Source organism: Salvia hispanica, chromosome 3, assembly GCF_023119035.1.
Source record: "Salvia hispanica cultivar TCC Black 2014 chromosome 3, UniMelb_Shisp_WGS_1.0, whole genome shotgun sequence".
Taxonomy (NCBI): domain Eukaryota; kingdom Viridiplantae; phylum Streptophyta; class Magnoliopsida; order Lamiales; family Lamiaceae; genus Salvia; species Salvia hispanica.
This window is the reverse complement of record NC_062967.1, coordinates 47,525,495-47,545,938: the sequence shown is the minus strand read 5'-3', so window position 1 is coordinate 47,545,938 and position 20,444 is coordinate 47,525,495. Positions and strand designations below refer to the sequence as shown.

The window sequence follows — 20,444 nt, the reverse complement described above, 5'->3', positions numbered from 1 at the left end:
TATAGCCAAAAGATAAAATAAAATAAGTAAATACAAAAGTTAAGGTACAGAGAAGATTGGGAGACAAGGTATCAAATTGATGCAAAGGTGCACATGCATGCTTATGGCTTTGGTCATACGCCATATTAAATGGAGTCACGTGAATCTAGATGCTATATCATATTATCATGCACTATAGTGGAGTATTTAATTTTATGTTCAAAGTGAAATTTTTAAAAAAAGAATATTTCAAAATTTCTCAACTAGTTGAATGCACATGTGACATGACTAGGTAGTATTGATTTTGTTTAATTACTAGTAGTATTATTTTTCGTTATCAATTGATAAGATCTTATCATAGTTTTACCAAATTTAAAAAATTGACGCCTTAACGGTACTTATGAATTATAGATTCTTTCGACTGAAACTTAATTTGCTTCGGTAGAGCGTCCCCAACGGTGCTCTTGGGGAAGGACGTTGTGCTGTCCGCCGTTGTGCTCTTGCCGACGGCACGGCCCTACTCTATACATAGAGCACATCCGTACCAACGGCAAGAGCACGAGTAGCCGACGTGGCATGCTCTAATTAGCCATTGGTTTATCATTTTATTATTATTATTATTTTTAAAAAATTCAAAAAAATTTGCAAATTCAGATTTAATAAAAAATATATTTTCCCACTTCCTAATAAAATGTATCCATTTTTTTCACACATTTAATTTATTTTTTCATTATTTTTATCCCAAAATTCATACTTTCATATATAAATACTCCCATTTCAAACACAAAAAATGACACTATACTAAACAACTCTCTTAATCTCAATTTTTAGGATTTTAATTATGTAATTTTTAATTTTCCAGTAATTTGTAATGGTATCAGGTATTTTTAATGCATTTGAATATTATAGAAATGTTTTTAGTAATTGAAGTATTTAACTTGAATAATGGAATGGTAGGACCCTTGAGCATGCTCTTGCGGAAGAACATGAATGTGGGTGTTGTGCTCTTGCGGAAGAGCAGAGAGTAAAAAATGAATAAAAGTGGATCCGGGCCCACTTCCATGCTCTTTGACAAGAGCATGGATGAGGATGCTCTTAGCTCGAGATGAAAAGTCGAAGTCAAGTAGCCAAAACGACATCGTTTTGACACAATATCTAAATTAATACACATTGCCCATTGGCACCAAACCATACCTCCTAATATCTGTGTCCAAAATACTCCTATGGCTACAACGCATTTCATTGGGTTATAACTCTAGTTTCAAACTAAATTGCATTTACTGCTGATGCATAATTACTTATACCTAAATACAGCTTATCAACATGATGACCATAGCAACTGCAGTTGAAAGGATCAACGAAATTAGCCCCGAAGTTCCGTTGAGAATGGCCTGCTTCCTACATTATGTTCCTGTGAGGAAAATATCTATATTTCAGCATTAATCCATTTATTACAAGATACTCCATCCGTTCATGAAATATTGTCCAAGTTTGATTCAGGACCGGTTTTAAGAAAAGTGAGTTAAAAAAGTTAGTGGAATTAGGGTCCCACATTTATATTTATATTAGTTTTATAATAGAATGTGAGTGTAAAGAGTTAGTGGAAAGTGGAGAGCATTTACCAAAAATAGAATAAAAGCAAAGTGGACAACTTTTCACGGACGGACCAAAATGGCAAAACTGGACAATATTTCACGGACGGATGGAGTACTAACTTCCATGAATTCGCAGAATATTGCCACAAAAATTGCTTAGAGATACAGATAAACCACATTCTCATATATGATTATCTAATAGTAACATACCATTTCTAAGCTGATAGGGCTGCATGCCTTCCTCAAATCCAGTGACGGTTCGATCCTGATGTATGTTTTAACTTTTGACATTAGTCCAACAGTCGGGGTTTCTAATGTGAACAGAAGGCATTGCATGGTGATGAAAACAAGAGTAAAAGATCCGTACAATGCACACACATATACCACACAGCAATAAAATAGAGAGAGCTAGCTACTGAAATGATGCATACGTGGTTTATGCCGATACTATAACCTTTTTCCAGTTTAGAGGTTAACTAACAGCGGCATGACAGTCATTTAACATCTTCAGTAAGTAGGAACATTAATCAGCTTTCACAATTAGGTTTGTATTCACAATTGAACCATTATTGGTGTGTTCTGTTTGGTTGTATATTTATCACCCTTTAAATTCCTCCCCTCATCTCCATCCTATTCTATAAAAAGAATTTACCATTTCTTATTCATCCTTTTCACTCCAGTGAGGGATAATATTATCACCCCAATACCGCATGATAATATTATCCCTTGTTGAAGTGAAAATGATGAAGGGCTCAAATTCTTATCTATAGAAGAAAGGAAAAGAGAGGAATTTGAAGGGAGATAGGTTTCTTACTTCTCATTTTCCAAGGATAAATTTACAACCAACGATAACACACTCTAATTTGGAAACAGATTAATATACTATGTTAATGTGAAGCAAGCAAAGAAGTCAAATACTTCTTCTATAGAGGATGCAAATTTTTCTCTTACATCAAATATTAGTATATTACCAAATTGATCAAAAAACATACTATAAGCAAGTAGACCCTCTATTACTGGATTGCTCAGTGTTCTCAAAACTCTACAAATCTTTGATGTATGACCAAGTAAGCTCACCAATTTAATAAATACTCTATAACCAGTCATCACAGAGATTCATAAACCAGGACAAGTAGCAAGTATATATATCACAAAAGGTAAGACAAACCATATCATAAGTATATCACAAAAGTTAAAAACAAACCGTGTCATAAATAGCCCTCTGATTGCGCCAAAATTCCAAGGTAGGCATCAGCAATCTCCCTGTAAGATTTCCAACATCATTAGAAGATCGAACTTCCCTCTAGCTGATTGAATAGGTTTAGAGTGCTTGAATAAGCATTAAACAGTAATACCAATAAATTCATAAATGTGAAGCTAAGATATGAAGAAAACCAGAATAACTATTCCTACTGATAGAGTGATAGTATAGGTCTATTAAGACTCAAGATATGAAAGATATACAAACCTGATCGAGATCTGCGGAAACTACATGACTGTGGTGATGCATTCCAACCCTTTTCCTTTTTGTTTTCCCTTTTAGGAGTTTCCTGATCAAAAAATAGATGAAAAATAAATGGTTTACTTTGGTGTGGCAGAAACCAAGTACTACAAATCAGAAGAGTTATGTTGAGTAGTCAAGATTGAGATCTACTAAATTTTACAAACATGTATGCGATACCCACTCCAAAACAAAAAGGGGGGAGAGAGAAAGGTCATATAGATAGTATCCAGTCTCTAATGATATCTGATACAAATGCATGGATACTAAAATTTTATGCTCTAGAAGCCAAAATGGAACCTGCCCCAAGTGCTGATCAGGAAGAAATTTCCCGCCCAAGCAGAAAATCGGTCGACTCAACAAAGATTAACTTTTCTGATGATCCTAAATGTAAAAAAGGGGAAGAATGACTGGAAATATATGTGAAAGAGACCACACACAAACTAGACTGTGGTTACATCATGTTTTAGTTCTTCCCCTCCCCCTACCCCTGGGACCATATATATTGATAGGGTCCTCGATTTAGCAAATCTCACCGAAGATCATCACCAATATCATAGTATCTTTTATTTTAGTTAGTTATCTTTATTTATTTTTCATATCTTTTGTATGCTTTTATTTAATTATCTTGATTGATTAACAAGATATGTTTTAGGGTTTAGAATTCTATAGAATTCTATAAATTATAGATTCTATAGTATTTTGATTCATTGAGAAATATGAAATAAACTTCTATTCTCAAACCCTAGAACTTCAACTAGGGAATTATCTCTTTCTTCCCGTTCAATCTTCGCGTGCTCTACAAACCTCTCGATTAGGAACTCAAACCCTATCAATTGGTGCCAATTGATAGGTCCTTGACCTATCGAGCCTGAACACCACGATTTAAACGAACAAATAGAGGAAAAGATAAACCCTAGTTGAGGTGCTAGGGGGCGATTTCCGCCAGAACAGGGAATGAGAACAAGTAATTAACTTTATTTCTCAATGAATCAAAATACTATAAAATTCTATAATTTATAGAATTCTAAACCCTAAAACATATCTTGTTAATCAAGCAAGATAATTAAATAAAAGCATACAAAAGAGATGAAAAATAAATAAAGATAACTAACTAAAATAAAAGATACTATGATATTGGTGATGATCTTCGGTGAGATTTGCTAAATCAAGGACCCTATCATATACCTAATGTGTTTGTTGCACCTGGAGTGATGAGATGAATTAATGAAAACAATCTATCCTATCACTCAATGTAAACACCACCCCTTTAGGGAATAATTGTAACATAGACGCCAACCTTACTAACAGGCATGGAATTTTGTCTGGTTGCCTTGCCCAAATCCTTAGCCTTCTCCGACAAACTACTTTTCCCATTAGTTAAATTACCCCTATGATTGTCTGCAGAAGCTGGAGTACGATCTGAGTCATGTGACTTCAATGAAACAGCAGGTGTAGAAGGTAACTCTGTAGCTTTAGTTTTGGCCTTACAGGAGCTGCTTCTAGTTTTAATTTCTCTGATACCCTTGTCCTGGTCACAAGTATCAGGATTCAGGAATTGGTCAAATCCATGTATTTAGAAACAGCGCATCTGGCAAACTAAATATTATTACATATATGCAGTTCTGTAGAGACCACTAACCTCAGAATTACGGTTGTTGCTACTCACTGGTTCTTTATCAACAACTAGTTCTGATTCTACTTCCTCAAAGCCGACTGATGAAATAGAGTTAAACCTGATTTTCTCACAATCTGATATTCCAGTTGAGAATTTGGGTGCATAAGTTCACTGTTTCCTACGATCAAATATAAAATTTCTCTGCAATTTACACAGCACTCAAAAAAATAAGCTGGTAAACATACATCTAAGTCCCTGAGAGAGCTGCTCAGAGAATTTGTCTGTCACAATTTCCTTGGAGGGAGGCTGTTTACACAAAACATTTTCATCATACTCCTTCCAGTAAAGTGGAAACCCAAAAACAAAATGGTTGAAAACCTGTAAAGTATTGAATGATGAAAGATTAATAACTTATATTTACACACCCAAAAAGCTTATCTAATTAAAATAAAGACAACAAAATATGAATGCTTTTAGAGGTTTAAACATATTCTAGCATGAAAATACGGAAAATTAAACTGAATCATTAACTTCTATCTTGAGCTTTAAGCATTTCACATGTGACGCTACAGCAGCTATAAGTTTTAACTGCAAAATAATGTTCTTGAATTCACATTAGTAAATAAAGTTCATCCTTGCTTGTACTGCATCCATAAAAGAATCTAGAGAAATGAAGAGATTATTGTAAGGATAATGTACCAATAAAATTTACGAACATGTGATATTGGATCTCTGTCCTGAATGAAGCCCAATAACTAACTAATTTTTGCCATAATCCCAGTCTCTACTATGTATTCCATGTATAGAGAAACAATAACTTAAAATATCCTTAAATAACCTAATTAAATTATAACTATAAACTAATTAATCAACCAAATAACCCAATTGAGCTTTTCCCTACTTTAACATACATCTGGCAGGACTCTACAACCAGGCACAACACCTTCCCTCTTATATCCAGCCATATATACACTGATGTTGCTTGCATAAATCAACAAAGATAGTGGCAACTTGGACCAAATTGATAGAGTTACATGCAATGAAGAGACTATTTTGGGGGTAATCTCGATATTATGGCTGACTAAGTAAATTAATCGAAACAAGTAAAAAAAATGAGCAAGAAAATAACATGACATCTCAGTCTACCGTGTAACCCCAGGATTTTGCCTGCCAACATGAAGCGGAATCACACGGTAATTCTCCCCATCATCCCAACATCTAGAACAACATAAGGTAACTGATGTAGGTGGAAGCATTACCAGAAGAAATAAATGATAGAGATCATTTATCAGCAGATTATTATTAGTAGTAGTTGTTCTTTACTAGTTATTTTTCATTAGGAAGTCTAGTTGTTAGTGGTTTGTTAGAGTCAGCTTTTATCGTTCATCTAGAGTTAAGAGGCAGATTATGAGTTTTATTCTAATTCTGAGTCAGTCATGGTTTATTATTTTAGGACTATGTTTCCTATGCTTCATTCATCTCGAATTATAATTTAGGGTCAGATTATTTGTTGTGGGCCTTTTGGCTCTTCGGAGGAGAGTTATTTTCTGTTCTTTCAATTGTTATTTTCTCCCCTTATATTAGTTTTCCAGCATCTACCACCTTTACCTACCAACAAATGATATTGATTCTGAGAATACCCAGAATGCACACAGGCAGGAAAGCACATACTTGTTGGTTGCAAAGGATACGGGATGAATTAAGAAGACAACAATTTTATTTTACTTAACCCCCCCAGAATAAGCCTATTATAAGCTAGTCAAAGAAAGGAAAAGGACAATGGAAGAAGAAGAAAACAACTATGTCGAATAAAAATAAAATAAGTGGATACTAGATTTAAAACAATCATTGTGTTTTATAATACAGCAATGATGCCTCTCAAAAGACATGAAAAGCAATGGGAACTTACATCAGATGGAAACCCATGTTCCAATGTGCGATCTTTGTTTATGAAGCCCTTCAGTACAACACAAATCCCATCAGTGGTTTCAATATTGAAATCATCATAACTTTTGAGGATCGGTGCTGATGTAAACTCTCGCCTAGCTTGGTTCCTATGGCACAAAATCAGATGGAATTCTTAAGAGAAGAAAACATGTAAATCATCAACTTATTAGAATTCCACCTAACAAAGCAAAGTTGAATAGAATGGCAAATGTCTACAAAAATACCATTATTAGATCACGGGGGTGCCATAGAATGACATATCAGGAAAGTATATAAGATAAAGCTCCCACTGAACCATGAATTCTGCAAAACAAGTTCGTTGAGAGCTTGTTTGCTACACACTTATTAAGAGGTGATAGATGTATAAAACAATAAAAATCCTTTGTCCATTAAAACATATAACACCGTCAAGTATTTCCCACAAGCAAAGCTCATGTCACGGTGAAATCTAGAGAACAATAAAACCCATTTCATGAAACTGCGCAATTTTGAGCTAACTTTTCCCACAAATAGATAAAAAATAAAACTTGGTCATAAGCAATTAGGTATAAGCTGATGGATTTGCAATCAGTCAGCATTTGCAGTTTATTGTCACTTTTCATGGACTCAAACCTTCATGCTATAGAAGCTCTCACACATAATCTTGGCAAATACTATATTTCATAGAAAAGCAACCTGAGCAAACAAGCTCGAATAGAAAGCCGAGCAAGCTGCATTATTAATACTGTTACGTTTCTTTATAAAATATACAAAGGGAAGCAAAAACAGCTGCTAGAAATGTTTAGGGAGGACGCTGGGCGAAGGGGAACCAGAATTTAAGTAAAAAAACAATAGATTTTAACCCTTCAGAAATAATCAGATGAGCAAAATATGTTGTTGAGTTAAGGTAGAAGTTAAAGCATTTGAAAAGCCAATGTTGTTGAAGATATGAAGAACGCAAAAAGAAGCAACATACCCCTGGTCAGTAAGCCCTCCAACGGCGAGTCGCCTTCCTTGGACCTCATTTTCAGACTTAACCAACCACCAATCCGCCAAACACACCTTCAATCGGAGAGAGTATAAACAAAGAAAACAAGGGTAAAATTAAAATTGAGAAGCTCAGGAAAAATGCTCACTGTCCGGAGAAAGTGGGATTTCTGAAAATTGGAGGGGTTGGCACGATGATCTGGAGTTGAAGTTGATGGCGATTTCATATTCATACCTTAATTCATTACTGTCAACCAAATCTATTGAACGAATGAAAATTGAAAACCATAGCTAAAGAATATTTTAGTTTTAGAGATGTTTGAGTGGTTAAACTGGGTTTGGCCCAACACTCCCTAACTCCAACCCTTGGGCCTTGTCTGTGGGTCACAATAATTACTTTAAAGCTCGTGCTTATTATCTATGTGCTACCCATTTGATGATTTAGGTGTATTTGATACATGGATTCTTTTTTAATTTTATAAATGTGTGTTATGCATTTAGATACCCATTCAGCGTAATGCATTGTTTTGTTGTCTCTAAAGTAGAAAAAATCCCGTTACAAGAATTTGAATAAAGAATAATTATGTTTAAAGTGTCTTGACTAACTATTTTTCCCTTTGAGGCTAGGACGTATAAGTCATTTATTTCCGCTATGAATTCTAAGATAAAATAATATCAAGATATAGTCTAGAATTGAGTTGTAAGATTATTTTAGTCATAGAGAATTAGCTATGATTAATTATTCCATGATTATTCATTTTGGATTAAGTTGTGAGACTGAATTTCATGAACCAAACACGCTATAAAATTAATCTCGGATACAATCTTGCAAATCAAACGCCCCTTAAATTATCCAATTCATACACTACTACTATTAGTTTAGAACTGTTATCAATAGTTACATATGAACACCACTTTTAATCATGATTATGAATAAAATTAATTAAAGATACTAATATACGTATCATACTAATGGGTGTGATCAATTGCTAATTTTTTTAAATTGTCAACTCTGCTAACTCATCAACGCAGTGTATGAAAAATATCAAAACGGTGATATTAAAATATCAACACATAATGTCAACACAGTATATTGAAATGTCAATAAAATTACGCGTTAGCATTTTAATATCATCATGTTGACATTTTTAATACACTGCGTTGATGAGTTAGCAGAGGTAGCAACTTAAGAAAGTTAGCAATTGATCACACCCCATTAGTATGATTTGTATGTGTTAAATTTTAATGTCATCGTGTTGACATTTTTAATACACTGTGTTGATAAGTTAGCAGAGCTAGCAATATAAAAGTTAGCAATATAAAACACCCCTCGTACTAATATACTACTTTCGTATAGCGGTGGGGAATTATATCGAAATACCAGCATACGGGACTTACCGTACCGAAAAAATACCGAAAATATCGATTTTTTGGTATACCGTTGTTTTCGGTGCGGAAACGGTATTAGATTTCCTATACCGCGGTATACCGGCATACTGAATCATCGATATATACCGACGCTTCGGTATACCATGGTATACCAGTATACCGATTGATTATTATATATATAAACACATATAGGGGTGATGTATTCATTTTCAACATGCAAATATTGTTCAAAATCAAAACACTTGTTATCCATTGGATCTTGTGATCTAACGGTTAGATTAATGTCACGTGTTATCTAATAATGTAGATTATTAGTCTAATAATGTACTCTCTCCGTCCCATAATAAATGACACACTTGGTAAAATGACACGAAATTTTAGGAGATGTTATTTTGTGTATTAGGTGGAGAGAGAAAATAATACTATATTTATATTAATGTGAGAGGAAACTTTTTCTAAAAAAAATGTGACATCTTTTATGGGACAAACTAAAAAGGAAAGTGTGACATCTATTATGAGACAGAGGGAGTATTATTTTAGAAAAATAATGTACTAGCATTTTAGTGTAATAATGTAGCTTGACTAATAATGTAAAGCATTTTAGTCTAATAGCTTATCACAACCATCCAATCCAATGAACCAAGGGTGATCAAGGGTTGTGATCTGTTTGATATTTAACACTAATGAGGTAGTATGACCTTAATGTTCCCCACATATATATTTATGTAATATTTATACTAATTTAAAAAGAATGACTGTATGAACAAGATGTGATTGTGGTGGAGTTTAATTGTTTTGGAATTTTTGAAGTAGTTGAACACTAGAATTGTTTTTGTGAACATCTTGGGTATAATAGATTTTTTTTTCCGGTATACCAAAATGCGGTACGGTATACTGAAAACACGGTATGGTAACTGTATCAAAAACTACCTTACCGAATTTCCGGTATACCGAAAAATTCGGTACGATATCGGTATGGTGTTTTGTCATACCGTAACTTTCGGTATAGTATACGGTATGACACTCACGGTATACGGTATACGGTATGACACTCACAGTACGGTATACCTTACTAAACCATCCCTACTTCTGCCCGCATGTATCATGCTAGTAATTAATAAATCTAAAAAAGGATATATTCTTATTTATCTGACTCTATATTCTTAATTTTTAAATAATCTGATTGTAAATTACCTCCTCGATGATCTGAAAAGTCATTTTTATAATTAAATTGTTGAAGTAAATGGTCAAACTACTATATATATTTGTTTAACTCGTATAAAACGTTATGTGAACACGATTAACGTATAATTTTATTTATTATATTCATGATGATTGCAATAGTCTGTTGATGAATCGGAATCATGGAAAACAAATTTTGGTCACTTGTTCTCTCGTTCTGACTTTTTATTTTCTTTTTTAGTAAAACGTGTCTCGATACTTTCTTTATTTTTTATTGTTGAAAAAAACTTCTTTTAATTGCAAATTTCGTTTTCTGTTTACTATATTTAGTGAAACAATAATTGCGTAGAGAAAGATTGGGTGGACCGTGAAGCATATGCATATGTAGATGATCATGTCACAGATGTTGATGCTGTGATAATATGTCTATGTCATTATTTGGTCAATAATGCTATATTATGGAAATAAAATGAAGCACATGTTTGTACTTATAAATTTGAAATCACCAAATATGAATATTTTTTTTTTACTTTAAAAGAATTGACCATATTAAACATTCTTTTTTTTAACATTCTACTTTAATGGGAAACCAATCAAACCATCTCACCATTAATTAATAAAATGTAGTTTGTGAATTATTTTTGAAGTGAACTTCTAGCTCCTAAAAAATGAAATTCACATTTTTAGGTCCCTGGACTTGAAAAAGTATCACCACAGGTCTCCAAAGAATAATTAATCACATTTTAGATCCTTCTAAATTTATTTTTTCTCATTTTGTCCCTAACTCGTTGAGAGCTTATTTAATCTAAATTTATTGATACTTTAAAAAATCAAATCTGACCTTACATATATTTTTAATTTATATAAAATATATATTACTCCCTCCGACCTAAAAAAAAGACAAACTTGTAAACGACACAATGTACAATTGACAAAGTAAAAAAGAGATGGAAAAAAGAAAGAGAGAGGGAGGTAAAAGGTAGTGAAAGTAATGTAAGTTGATTATGAGTCCACATTATTAGTAGTGTGTAATTGTTAAAAACTTTTCATATTTTTAAAAATTATTGTTATAAATATTTACATATTTTTAGATGTATATAGGAATAAATTTACTACTACTACTAATAAATTATTATTATTATAACTATAACTTTTCTAATATATTAATATATATTCATAACTAATCTGATCTTTTAATTTTTTGTTATTATTATTTGGATATATACATAAAATACTATTAATTTTTAAAATCATAATAATGTTAATATTATATGTAGTTTTTATAAATAATTTAACCAATAAATAAATTAATTTTTAACCTATTAAAATAATTTTTTAAATTTTAGTCAGTTAGTACAACTTTGAAGAAATTGAGTCTTCTAGTATAAATTTTATGTAATTATTAGTATTACATAATATTTCTATGATTTTTCTCCATGGCCTAATTAGAAAATATCTTAAATTCATAAATTCTCTCTGATTATTTATTAAAATTGTGAAATATATCAAAATTTAACTAAGCTGCATAATATCTTTAATAATTTTCCCATTCAGATTGAAAGCTTCTATCACAGTTTGGCACACGTAATTATATAAAAATTTATCCAAATCAAATTTGATTAATGTTAATTTGGAATTCAATGTGCATTGATATTAATTTCTTATCTGGATTAATCTAGTTAAAATCCACTAGTTTATCCAAATTAAATTTGATTAACGTTTTTGGATCAATAATAGTGATTATCACAATAAGCCTGAATAATCACACGATTACATAATCCCATGAAGTATAAATCTTAATTACCATTAATCAAGATTGCGTTTTAATTCATGTCAATTGCAAAATGGACAAATAGCATTTTGAAACATTCTTGATTAAATTACTAGTCAAATTCAAATGAGTTACAATCACATATATGAACTCATCACACGTCCATAGACCATAAATATATGCTATAGTGGTAGAAATTGGCATTTTCGTTAACCCATCTCACCCATTCTGATACTATTAAACAGCTAACATTTGGATATTTTATTAAAGAAAGTGAAGTTGGCAATGCTATTGCTGGAAATGGATAGAGATGCACATCACCTTTCTTGTTTGCTTTGCTTATCCTTCTGGATTAGTGGGCCCAGAATTGTAAGCATAGTGTAGCATATTTTAATTGCATGTCTGATTTGTCTATCTCATCCAAATTATAATTTTTTATTTTATTTTATTTGGGTAATCATTCGCTCTCCCTTCCAAGCTACATGGAGCTCCACTCTCTCAACTCACTAGTCTAGTCTATTTTCATATCTTCCATTCTTGCCATGTTCGAAATTTTCAACCACTATCAAACAAAGGAATTGGGTCTTTTAGTTTTTAAATTGGGGTGATATAGCAATATTCACGTAGATACCACGTGCTTTAGGATTGGCTTTCCATAAATTATGAAATTATTTAGGAGTACATCATTTGGAATTGAATCTAACGTCGTCCTTATCATCTGGAATTTCCATACTACGAACGTTCGACGCATCCAAGTCACAATTCTACTACTTTTGTTTGGAAAGTCGATGCATATCTATTAATGCCAATCAACACAATCATTTTGAAAAAGAGAACAAAAATTTTAGGCATTATTTATCATCATATATTCAAGATTACATAATTGAATATAAATAAAGCAAGATCTTCGAACAACATGTATTTCACGTACAACCATAAACATAATAGGATCGAAACATACCTTGGCGATCCATAGCGGAAGCGATTGAGGAAGGAGAAGACGATTTCCTTGAACTCTTTTCGGCGTAGTAGCGCAACTCCGACTCTAAGGATTTGTTTCTCTCTCTTTCCCTCGTTTATGTGTTCTCTTAATGTGTGTGATTTGATGGGATCACCACACTTGTATTTATAGGCAGAGAGAGGACAAACCCTAATTATGAAACCTTAAAAGCCCTTTCCATCAAAGAGGCCCAAAATAATTAGTAAATACGTTTCTTATTGACCAAGAATATAATCTTCCATCTATTAATATTACTAATTGATCACAATCAATTCTAATCAAATCTTAATGATATATATGCACGATTCTTTACTTGATGGCCAAGGGAATGAATATTCATTCCATAAAAAGATTATGTAATCAATCTTTTCCAATCATTGGCAATCAATCGGCACATATATATATATGAACATATATTCTCTTTGGAGAAATATAATATGATTATTTAATTAATTGATATTTGACAATAATTAATTGATAGTCAATTAATTAGGGTAAAATGTGTCTTATACCAAATAATGTATTATACTAAAATCCAATTCTATTTAGGATTCTATCACATGTCACATATGTGAGACACAAAACTTACATTCTCCCACTTGGCGAACATGTGGGACACAAAGCTTTCTATTCTCCCACTTGTCACACTTGACAGAGCCACGGTAAAATAGACATAATAATCATAAGGCGCGCATAATATTGAACTTTATAAATACTTTCATTATTGGCAAACATAAGTATTATATTAGAGAGACTACTAATGCGGGTCATGGCGGGCGTATATCATTCAATCGACATAGTTCCTTCCATGTACCACATCACCAATAACCCCACTAATATAATCTATAAGTGACACAATGTCCATAATTGTCTTATTTCAAGACTTCCTGCATTAATACTAAAAACGTACATATGCATATGAAATAATAAGTATATGCAGGAAAAGTAGAAACAACTTTATTGAATTCAAAATATCTATAACTTAAGTGTCTGAACCAACATGGAAACATAAAGGATTAGACGTTTCCACACCCAAGACCCATTATGTTAACTTATTCCATAAATGTCTTAGGTGGTAACGCCTTAGTCAATGGATCAGCAACTATAAGCTGCGTGCTTATACATTCTATAGATATTCTTTGTTCCCGAACTTAATCTTTCATGACAAGAAACTTTAATTCCATGTGTTTAGCTCCTTTGAATACTTGTCATTCTTAGAGAAAGATACGATTGCACTATTATCACAACACATTTCAAGGGCTTGGATATTGAGGAGACAATACCAAGGCCTGAAATAAAATTTTGCAATCATTTATGCTTCAAAGCAAGCCATAAATTTAGCTTTAATGGAAATCCAATTATTTCTAGCTGATCAGATTTCCTTAACGTGAGCTTAAAATCTTTTGTTCCCTTTAAGTATCTCATTATTATCTTTGCAGCTCTCCAATGTTCAACACCAGGGTTACTTTGGTAACGGCCTAGCATTCCAACTGCAAAGTTGATGTCTGGTCTAGTACAGACTTGAGCATACATCAAACTTCCCACAATAGATGCATAAGGAATATTTTCCATCTCTTTACGTTTCAATTCAGTTTTTGGACATTGATTCAAAACTGAAATTGTCACCTTTATGAATTGGAACAACATTTGGAGAACATGCACTCATCCTATATCTCTCTTAATTTGATCTATGTAGTTTTTCTAAGACAATCCAAAAGTCCACATGATTGGTCATGAGATATTTCTATCCCCATGACGTAGGATGTCTCACACATATCTTTTATGATGAAATTTTTAGAGAGATAATTTTAGTGTCATGTAGTAATCCAATGTCACTACTAGCAAGCAATATATCATCAACATACGTTAACCAAAAAAATGAACTTGCTCCCACTAACCTTGAGGTATATGCACTGATCAACAGTGTTTTCTTTAAAACCAAAAGCAGTAATAGTGTCATGGAATATAAAATACCATTGTCGAGAAGCCTGTTTCAGTCCATAAATTGATTTCTTAAGTTTGCAGACTAAATTTTCATTCCCTTTCTTAATGAAGTCTTCAGGTTGTTTCATGTAGACTTCTTCTTACAAATCATCATTTAGAAAAGCAATTTTCACATCCATTTGATGTAGTTCCAAGTCAAAATGGGCTACAAGTGCCAAAATGATTCTAAGTGAGTCCTTCTTTGATACTTGAGAGAAAGTCTCTTTATAATCAATGCTATCTTTCTGAGTATAACCTTTGGCAACAAGTCTGGCTTTAAATCGTTTGATTAAACCATTTATGTCGAATTTGGTCTTGAAGACCCATTTACACCCAATACACTTTTGTCTATTAGGTAATTCGACAAGGTCCCAGACTCTATTATAATCCATAGATTTTAACTCTTCTATCATGCATCAATCCATTTATTAGAATTATTACACTTAATGGCTAGTGAATATGAAACTGGATCATTACGTATTCATATATCACATTCGGATTCTTGGAGATATGCCACATAGTCATCAGAAATGGCCACCTTCGTTCTCATTAAGAAAGCATTAATGGCACTTCTGGAGATGCTTCTTCCACACCTATGTTCAATGACTTTGGCATCATCATTAAGTGGTTGGTCATTCAAATATTGTTAGGCTGTTCAACAATATTTGGCACACTTAATTCTTGAGGAAATGAGGGAAGAAGGTTATACCCTTATTTCATTAATGACCGCATTATGAGTGTTAAAACTCCCACTGATCTCACCATTCTCAAAGAATCATATATTTCCAGTTTCCATAATTCTCATGCTATCATTAGGACAATAAAATCGATAACCTTTGGATTTTTGTAGTAACCCACAAAATAACCACTAACTGTCCAAAATCCATTTTTCGTTTCTTGCAAAGAGTATACTCTAGTTTCCGCTGGACAACCCCAAACATGAAGGTGCTGGAAACTGGGTTTTCTATCTGTCCAAAGTTCATAAGAAAGTCTTTGGTACAACCTTACTAAAAACTCAGTTTAATACATAAATAGCGGTTCTAAGAGCATAAATTCACAACGTTATGGGTAAGGTAGAATTATCATACTTCTAACCATTTCCATGAGAGTTCGGTTTCGTCTCTCAGCAACATCATTCTGCTGAGACGTACTTGGCATAGTGTATTAAGCACAAATGTCATGCTTTTCTAAGTATTTGGCAAAAGGTCCATGTAATTGACTTATTTTAGTGGTACGACCATAAAATTCACCACCTCTATCAGATCGAATAATTTTCACATTTCTATTTAATTGCCTTTCAACCTCAGTCATAAAATGTTCAACTGTGCCTGAGATTTTTCTTGCAATAAATAAATCCATAATGCGAAAAAATCGTCAATAAAGGTGATAAAACGTTTTTATCCACTAGAAGTCGAGACATCAAAAGGTCCGCAAATATCTGTATGTATAATTTTAAGGAGCTCATTGCTTCTTGTGGCATTTTTAGTATTGTGTTTGGTTTGTTTACATTTAATACAATCCACACAAACGGTAATGCTTGTAAAGTCTAAATTCGAATGAATATTATCCTTTATAAGCCTCTTAATTCTTTCACTAGAAATATGATCCAGTTCCTTTATGCCATAAGAATGATAAATTCGAATGAATATTATCCTTTAGACGCTCCTTCGGTTGCAATGTGAGCATGAGATGCACCCATTCCATACTTCTTCATCTTACGCTCCTCCTAGACCAATACGTTTCCCATTCTTTAAGAATCCACTAATCTTTTATAGTGAATCAATTTGGAATGGTCCATATTGAGGAGGTAAGGAAATTAGGGTCAATTGGACAAGGAAATCCTCATTCACCTATAATCCTAATTTCAGCTTAGAAGAGATGTTATTTATGTCCATCACATGCTCGTACATAGTCCGAGAACCATTATATTGCATGCTCATGAGATCCTTCATAAGTTTTCCTGCAATAGACTTTATATGCAGTTGTGAAGCGATCCTCAACATTCTGCAAACATTCTTTTGCAATGTCAGTCGTTGAGAGACTTTATCTGCAACGAACATTCTAATGAACTATAAACTTAGTCCTGTTAGATTTTTCCCTAGCATTATGGGTAATCAGCCAACTACTTTGATTATAAAATAATTGGTTTATCATTCAACAGTGTTAGGTCCAAGTCCATTACTTCAAGAGTGAACTCAAGTTTCTCTTTCCATTCAGAGAAGTTAGTTCCATTAAGTGCGGGAAAATTTGAGATAAACATACTAGTAGCAAAAAATATATGTTTTTACATTATAAGAGCAATTAAGAAATGAATGCTCACATATAAAAGCTTTGAATAATAACACGAACATTAATTTGAAAACCCATATCATGAGGCAATTATGAAAACTCCTTTGGGTAGTCTTCATACAATTATAAAAATCATGCTTTTAATATTCATATCTTAGTTCAATAATTGAGTAATAATAAATTGGCGTTACCTTTGGGTAATCGACACCAATTTAAATTATTAACTCCATAAGTGTTTATTATGTTGCAAAGACTATTTCCTTTGGGAATCTAGACCTTATAACAAACAAACTATTTAGATAATGAATAGCCACAACAAGCATGATGATTAATTGCATACATAGATTTTCATATTAACTTGATTATAAACTCTTCTCATTTTACCTCACTTTGGTGATCGCAAAATAAACATAATATAATCAAGAATGTATAGCGATTAATTGTTTAAGCAGATTTTCACTTAATTTGATTATAAACTATTATTTTACCTCACTTTGGTGATTGTAAAATAAACATAATATAATCAAGAACATATAGAGATTAATTGCTTAAACAAATTTTAATATGAGTTTGATTATAGACTCTCCTTATTTTGCCTCACTTTGGTGATTGCAAAATAAACATAATATAATCAAAATACATGTTAAAACGAGAATTGAATTATGTAATCATTCATTCCACCATCTCGATAGATTCATAATCATAAAACATTGAAATCTCAATTCATCAATGCATATATTCAAACTCAATTTACATAAAGTATATACACAATCAAAATACCCAAATCAATTCCATATATATAAATAGAATCAATATGGAAACAATATATTTCAAAGTATAAACATACAGAATACACAACCTTTAATTGATAGAGTAATCAAACATTATAATTCACAATGAAATTATGTGAATCAAATCAAATATTCATACAGAAACAACTTTCTATCATGGAAAATAGCCGAATCAAAACATAAAAAAAAAATTCAACTAATATGCACATATAGAATTCATAAATACAATGCGATTTACCAGATTTTAAAGTCATAAGATGTTTGAACGTATTTTAGAAAATAAAACATTCGATTAATACATAAAGCATAGTTTGATAAGTTTCTGTGATTGCTCATGTATATTCATGAAATACTTAACGTACAATTCAACAAAATTGAATTCATAATATATTTGACCATATTAAAAAAAAAAAAAAAAACCGATTCAATTCACAGTAGTTTATCAAACAATAAATTCTAAAATTATGGTTTTCAATAATACGAAAATACATGAGTTCTCAACCTTGCTCTGATACCACATGTTAGACATTATTTATCATCATATATTCAAGATTACATAATTGAATATAAATAAAGCAAGATCTTCGAACAACATGTATTTCACGTACAACCATAAACATAATAGGATCGAAACATACCTTGGCGATCCATAGCGGAAGCGATTGAGGAAGGAGAAGACGATTTCCTTGAACTCTTTTCGGCGTAGTAGCGCAACTCCGACTCCAAGGATTTGTTTCTCTCTCTTTCCCTCGTTTATGTGTTCTCTTAATGTGTGTGATTTGATGGGATCACCACACTTGTATTTATAGGCAGAGAGAGGACAAACCCTAATTATGAAACCTTAAAAGCCCTTTCCATCAAAGAGGCCCAAAATAATTAGTAAATACGTTTCTTATTGACCAAGAATATAATCTTCCATCTATTAATATTACTAATTGATCACAATCAATTCTAATCAAATCTTAATGATATATACGCACGATTCTTTACTTGATGGCCAAGGGAATGAATATTCATTCCATAAAAAGATTATGTAATCAATCTTTTCCAATCATTGGCAATCAATCGGCACATATATATATGAACATATATTCTCTTTGGAGAAATATAATATGATTATTTAATTAATTGATATGTGACAATAATTAATTGATAGTCAATTAATTAGGGTAAAATGTGTCTTATACCAAATAATGTATTATACTAAATTAAAGGCTCTTATTTTCTTTACATGAAACATCTATATAGCTCCCGGACCATAGAGTGAATCTCGGATACTTGTCGTGAGAGCGAGGGTCTCCTCCTATCCACCTCCTAATCCTAGGTAGGGAGCCAGAAATGGAGTTTTACCCTTTTTTCTGCTTTCCTACCTGTTTCTAGGACCAGTATGGAGCCAAGTATGTCGACATATAGCTCTATTTCCGCTTATTCTTGTTTGATAAGGAGTAGAGACTACGCTAATCAATAGGTTGCCGCTTTCAAATACCTACCTACCTCTTAGCGATCATTGCCTTCTTGTCTTTCAATAGTTTCTTATAGCTGTAACAGCACTGGAAAGCGACAAGCAACCCCGACCCGAGCATCCATGGACTAAGATGCCCTAATTATCAGTTCTATAATTCTTCTTGAAAGGTTCAATGATCTCTTAGGAAAATACTTGAATTGCAGTAAGAGGAAGGCGACCAGGCCCGGCGAGTTTCTAATATTATTTTTTAGTCTCAATCGATTGGACAATCGGTCCAATTTTTTTTCGATCGGTTTGGACCACTTGGCCCAAATTTTTAAGTCAAGATATACTGTTGGGTCAGTCGTTTTTTCGGTTTCGTCCCAGATATACTGCTGAATCAATTAAATTTGACTCACAGTCGGTGAATCGCTCGATACCATGATAGAAATTCATGGGTTCCATCCTAAAACCAATTGGTGATAAGAGGAGAGCCCATGAAGCCCATGAGACTTATATACTGATTTCAGTTCTCTTTGGACACCGATGTGAGATAGTTCTAATATTGTTTTTTAGTTTCAATTGCTAACAGATACATTTTGATTCGGTACAAATTTTAAGAAATTATTTAATTTTATAAATAAAATGATAAAAAAGTTAGTAGAACGAAGGTTTGAGATATATCAACATTGACTTATTAAAAGATCTAGTCTCATAAATGAAGGTTTGATATTTTCAAACTTTGCCATATAAACTAAATGGATATTATAATCATTGCTGTTACTCAATAATTTTTAAAAATGTCGTTTACATGCCAAATAAAATTATGACAACATTTAATATAAACATCACAACATTTCAATTCTGTATTTTTTCTAGCACAATACCCAGTGAAACTGTGAAACACGGTAAATTTTTTACGATTCACAACAAATTTATCATTTTAATTCGCGATTTGTATTATATGGGAAACAAAACTATACACTTGT

At 32.4% G+C, this 20,444-nt stretch overlaps 1 protein-coding gene across 2 annotated transcripts; it reads right to left on the bottom strand.

The window, feature by feature from the left end:
• Positions 1–1,011: 1,011 nt before the first annotated feature.
• Positions 1,012–7,951, bottom strand: LOC125212129 (kinetochore-associated protein KNL-2 homolog). Of its 2 annotated transcripts, XM_048112206.1 has the most exons (11): positions 7,756–7,951; positions 7,596–7,681; positions 6,603–6,747; positions 4,939–5,071; positions 4,718–4,827; positions 4,567–4,606; positions 4,376–4,485; positions 3,043–3,124; positions 2,779–2,837; positions 1,785–1,839; positions 1,012–1,390 (listed from the first exon to the last, which is right to left on the bottom strand). In XM_048112206.1, exons 1-11 carry the CDS (start codon positions 7,837–7,839, stop codon positions 1,383–1,385), a joined length of 912 nt encoding a protein of 303 aa, XP_047968163.1. In that variant the 5' UTR covers positions 7,840–7,951; the 3' UTR covers positions 1,012–1,382. The 2 variants fall into 2 exon arrangements, with proteins under 2 accessions (XP_047968163.1, XP_047968162.1); XM_048112205.1 differs by having other exon boundaries at positions 4,376–4,606; positions 7,756–7,947.
• Between the last annotated feature and the right edge of the window lie 12,493 nt (positions 7,952–20,444).

What these genes read in the sequence shown, in the direction of transcription:
- LOC125212129 (XM_048112205.1), bottom strand. Translation starts at nt 7,839, where the DNA reads ATGAATATGAAATCGCCATCAACTTCAACTCCAGATCATCGTGCCAAC. An exon ending in ATTCCATGCCTGTTAGTAAG is followed by an intron (nt 3,125 to 4,375) that starts GTTGGCGTCTAT and finishes TTTTTTGATCAG; the next exon opens with GAAACTCCTAAAAGGGAAAA. An exon ending in AGAGGGCTATTTATGACACG is followed by an intron (nt 1,840 to 2,778) that starts GTTTGTTTTTAA and finishes AACATACATCAG; the next exon opens with GATCGAACCGTCACTGGATT.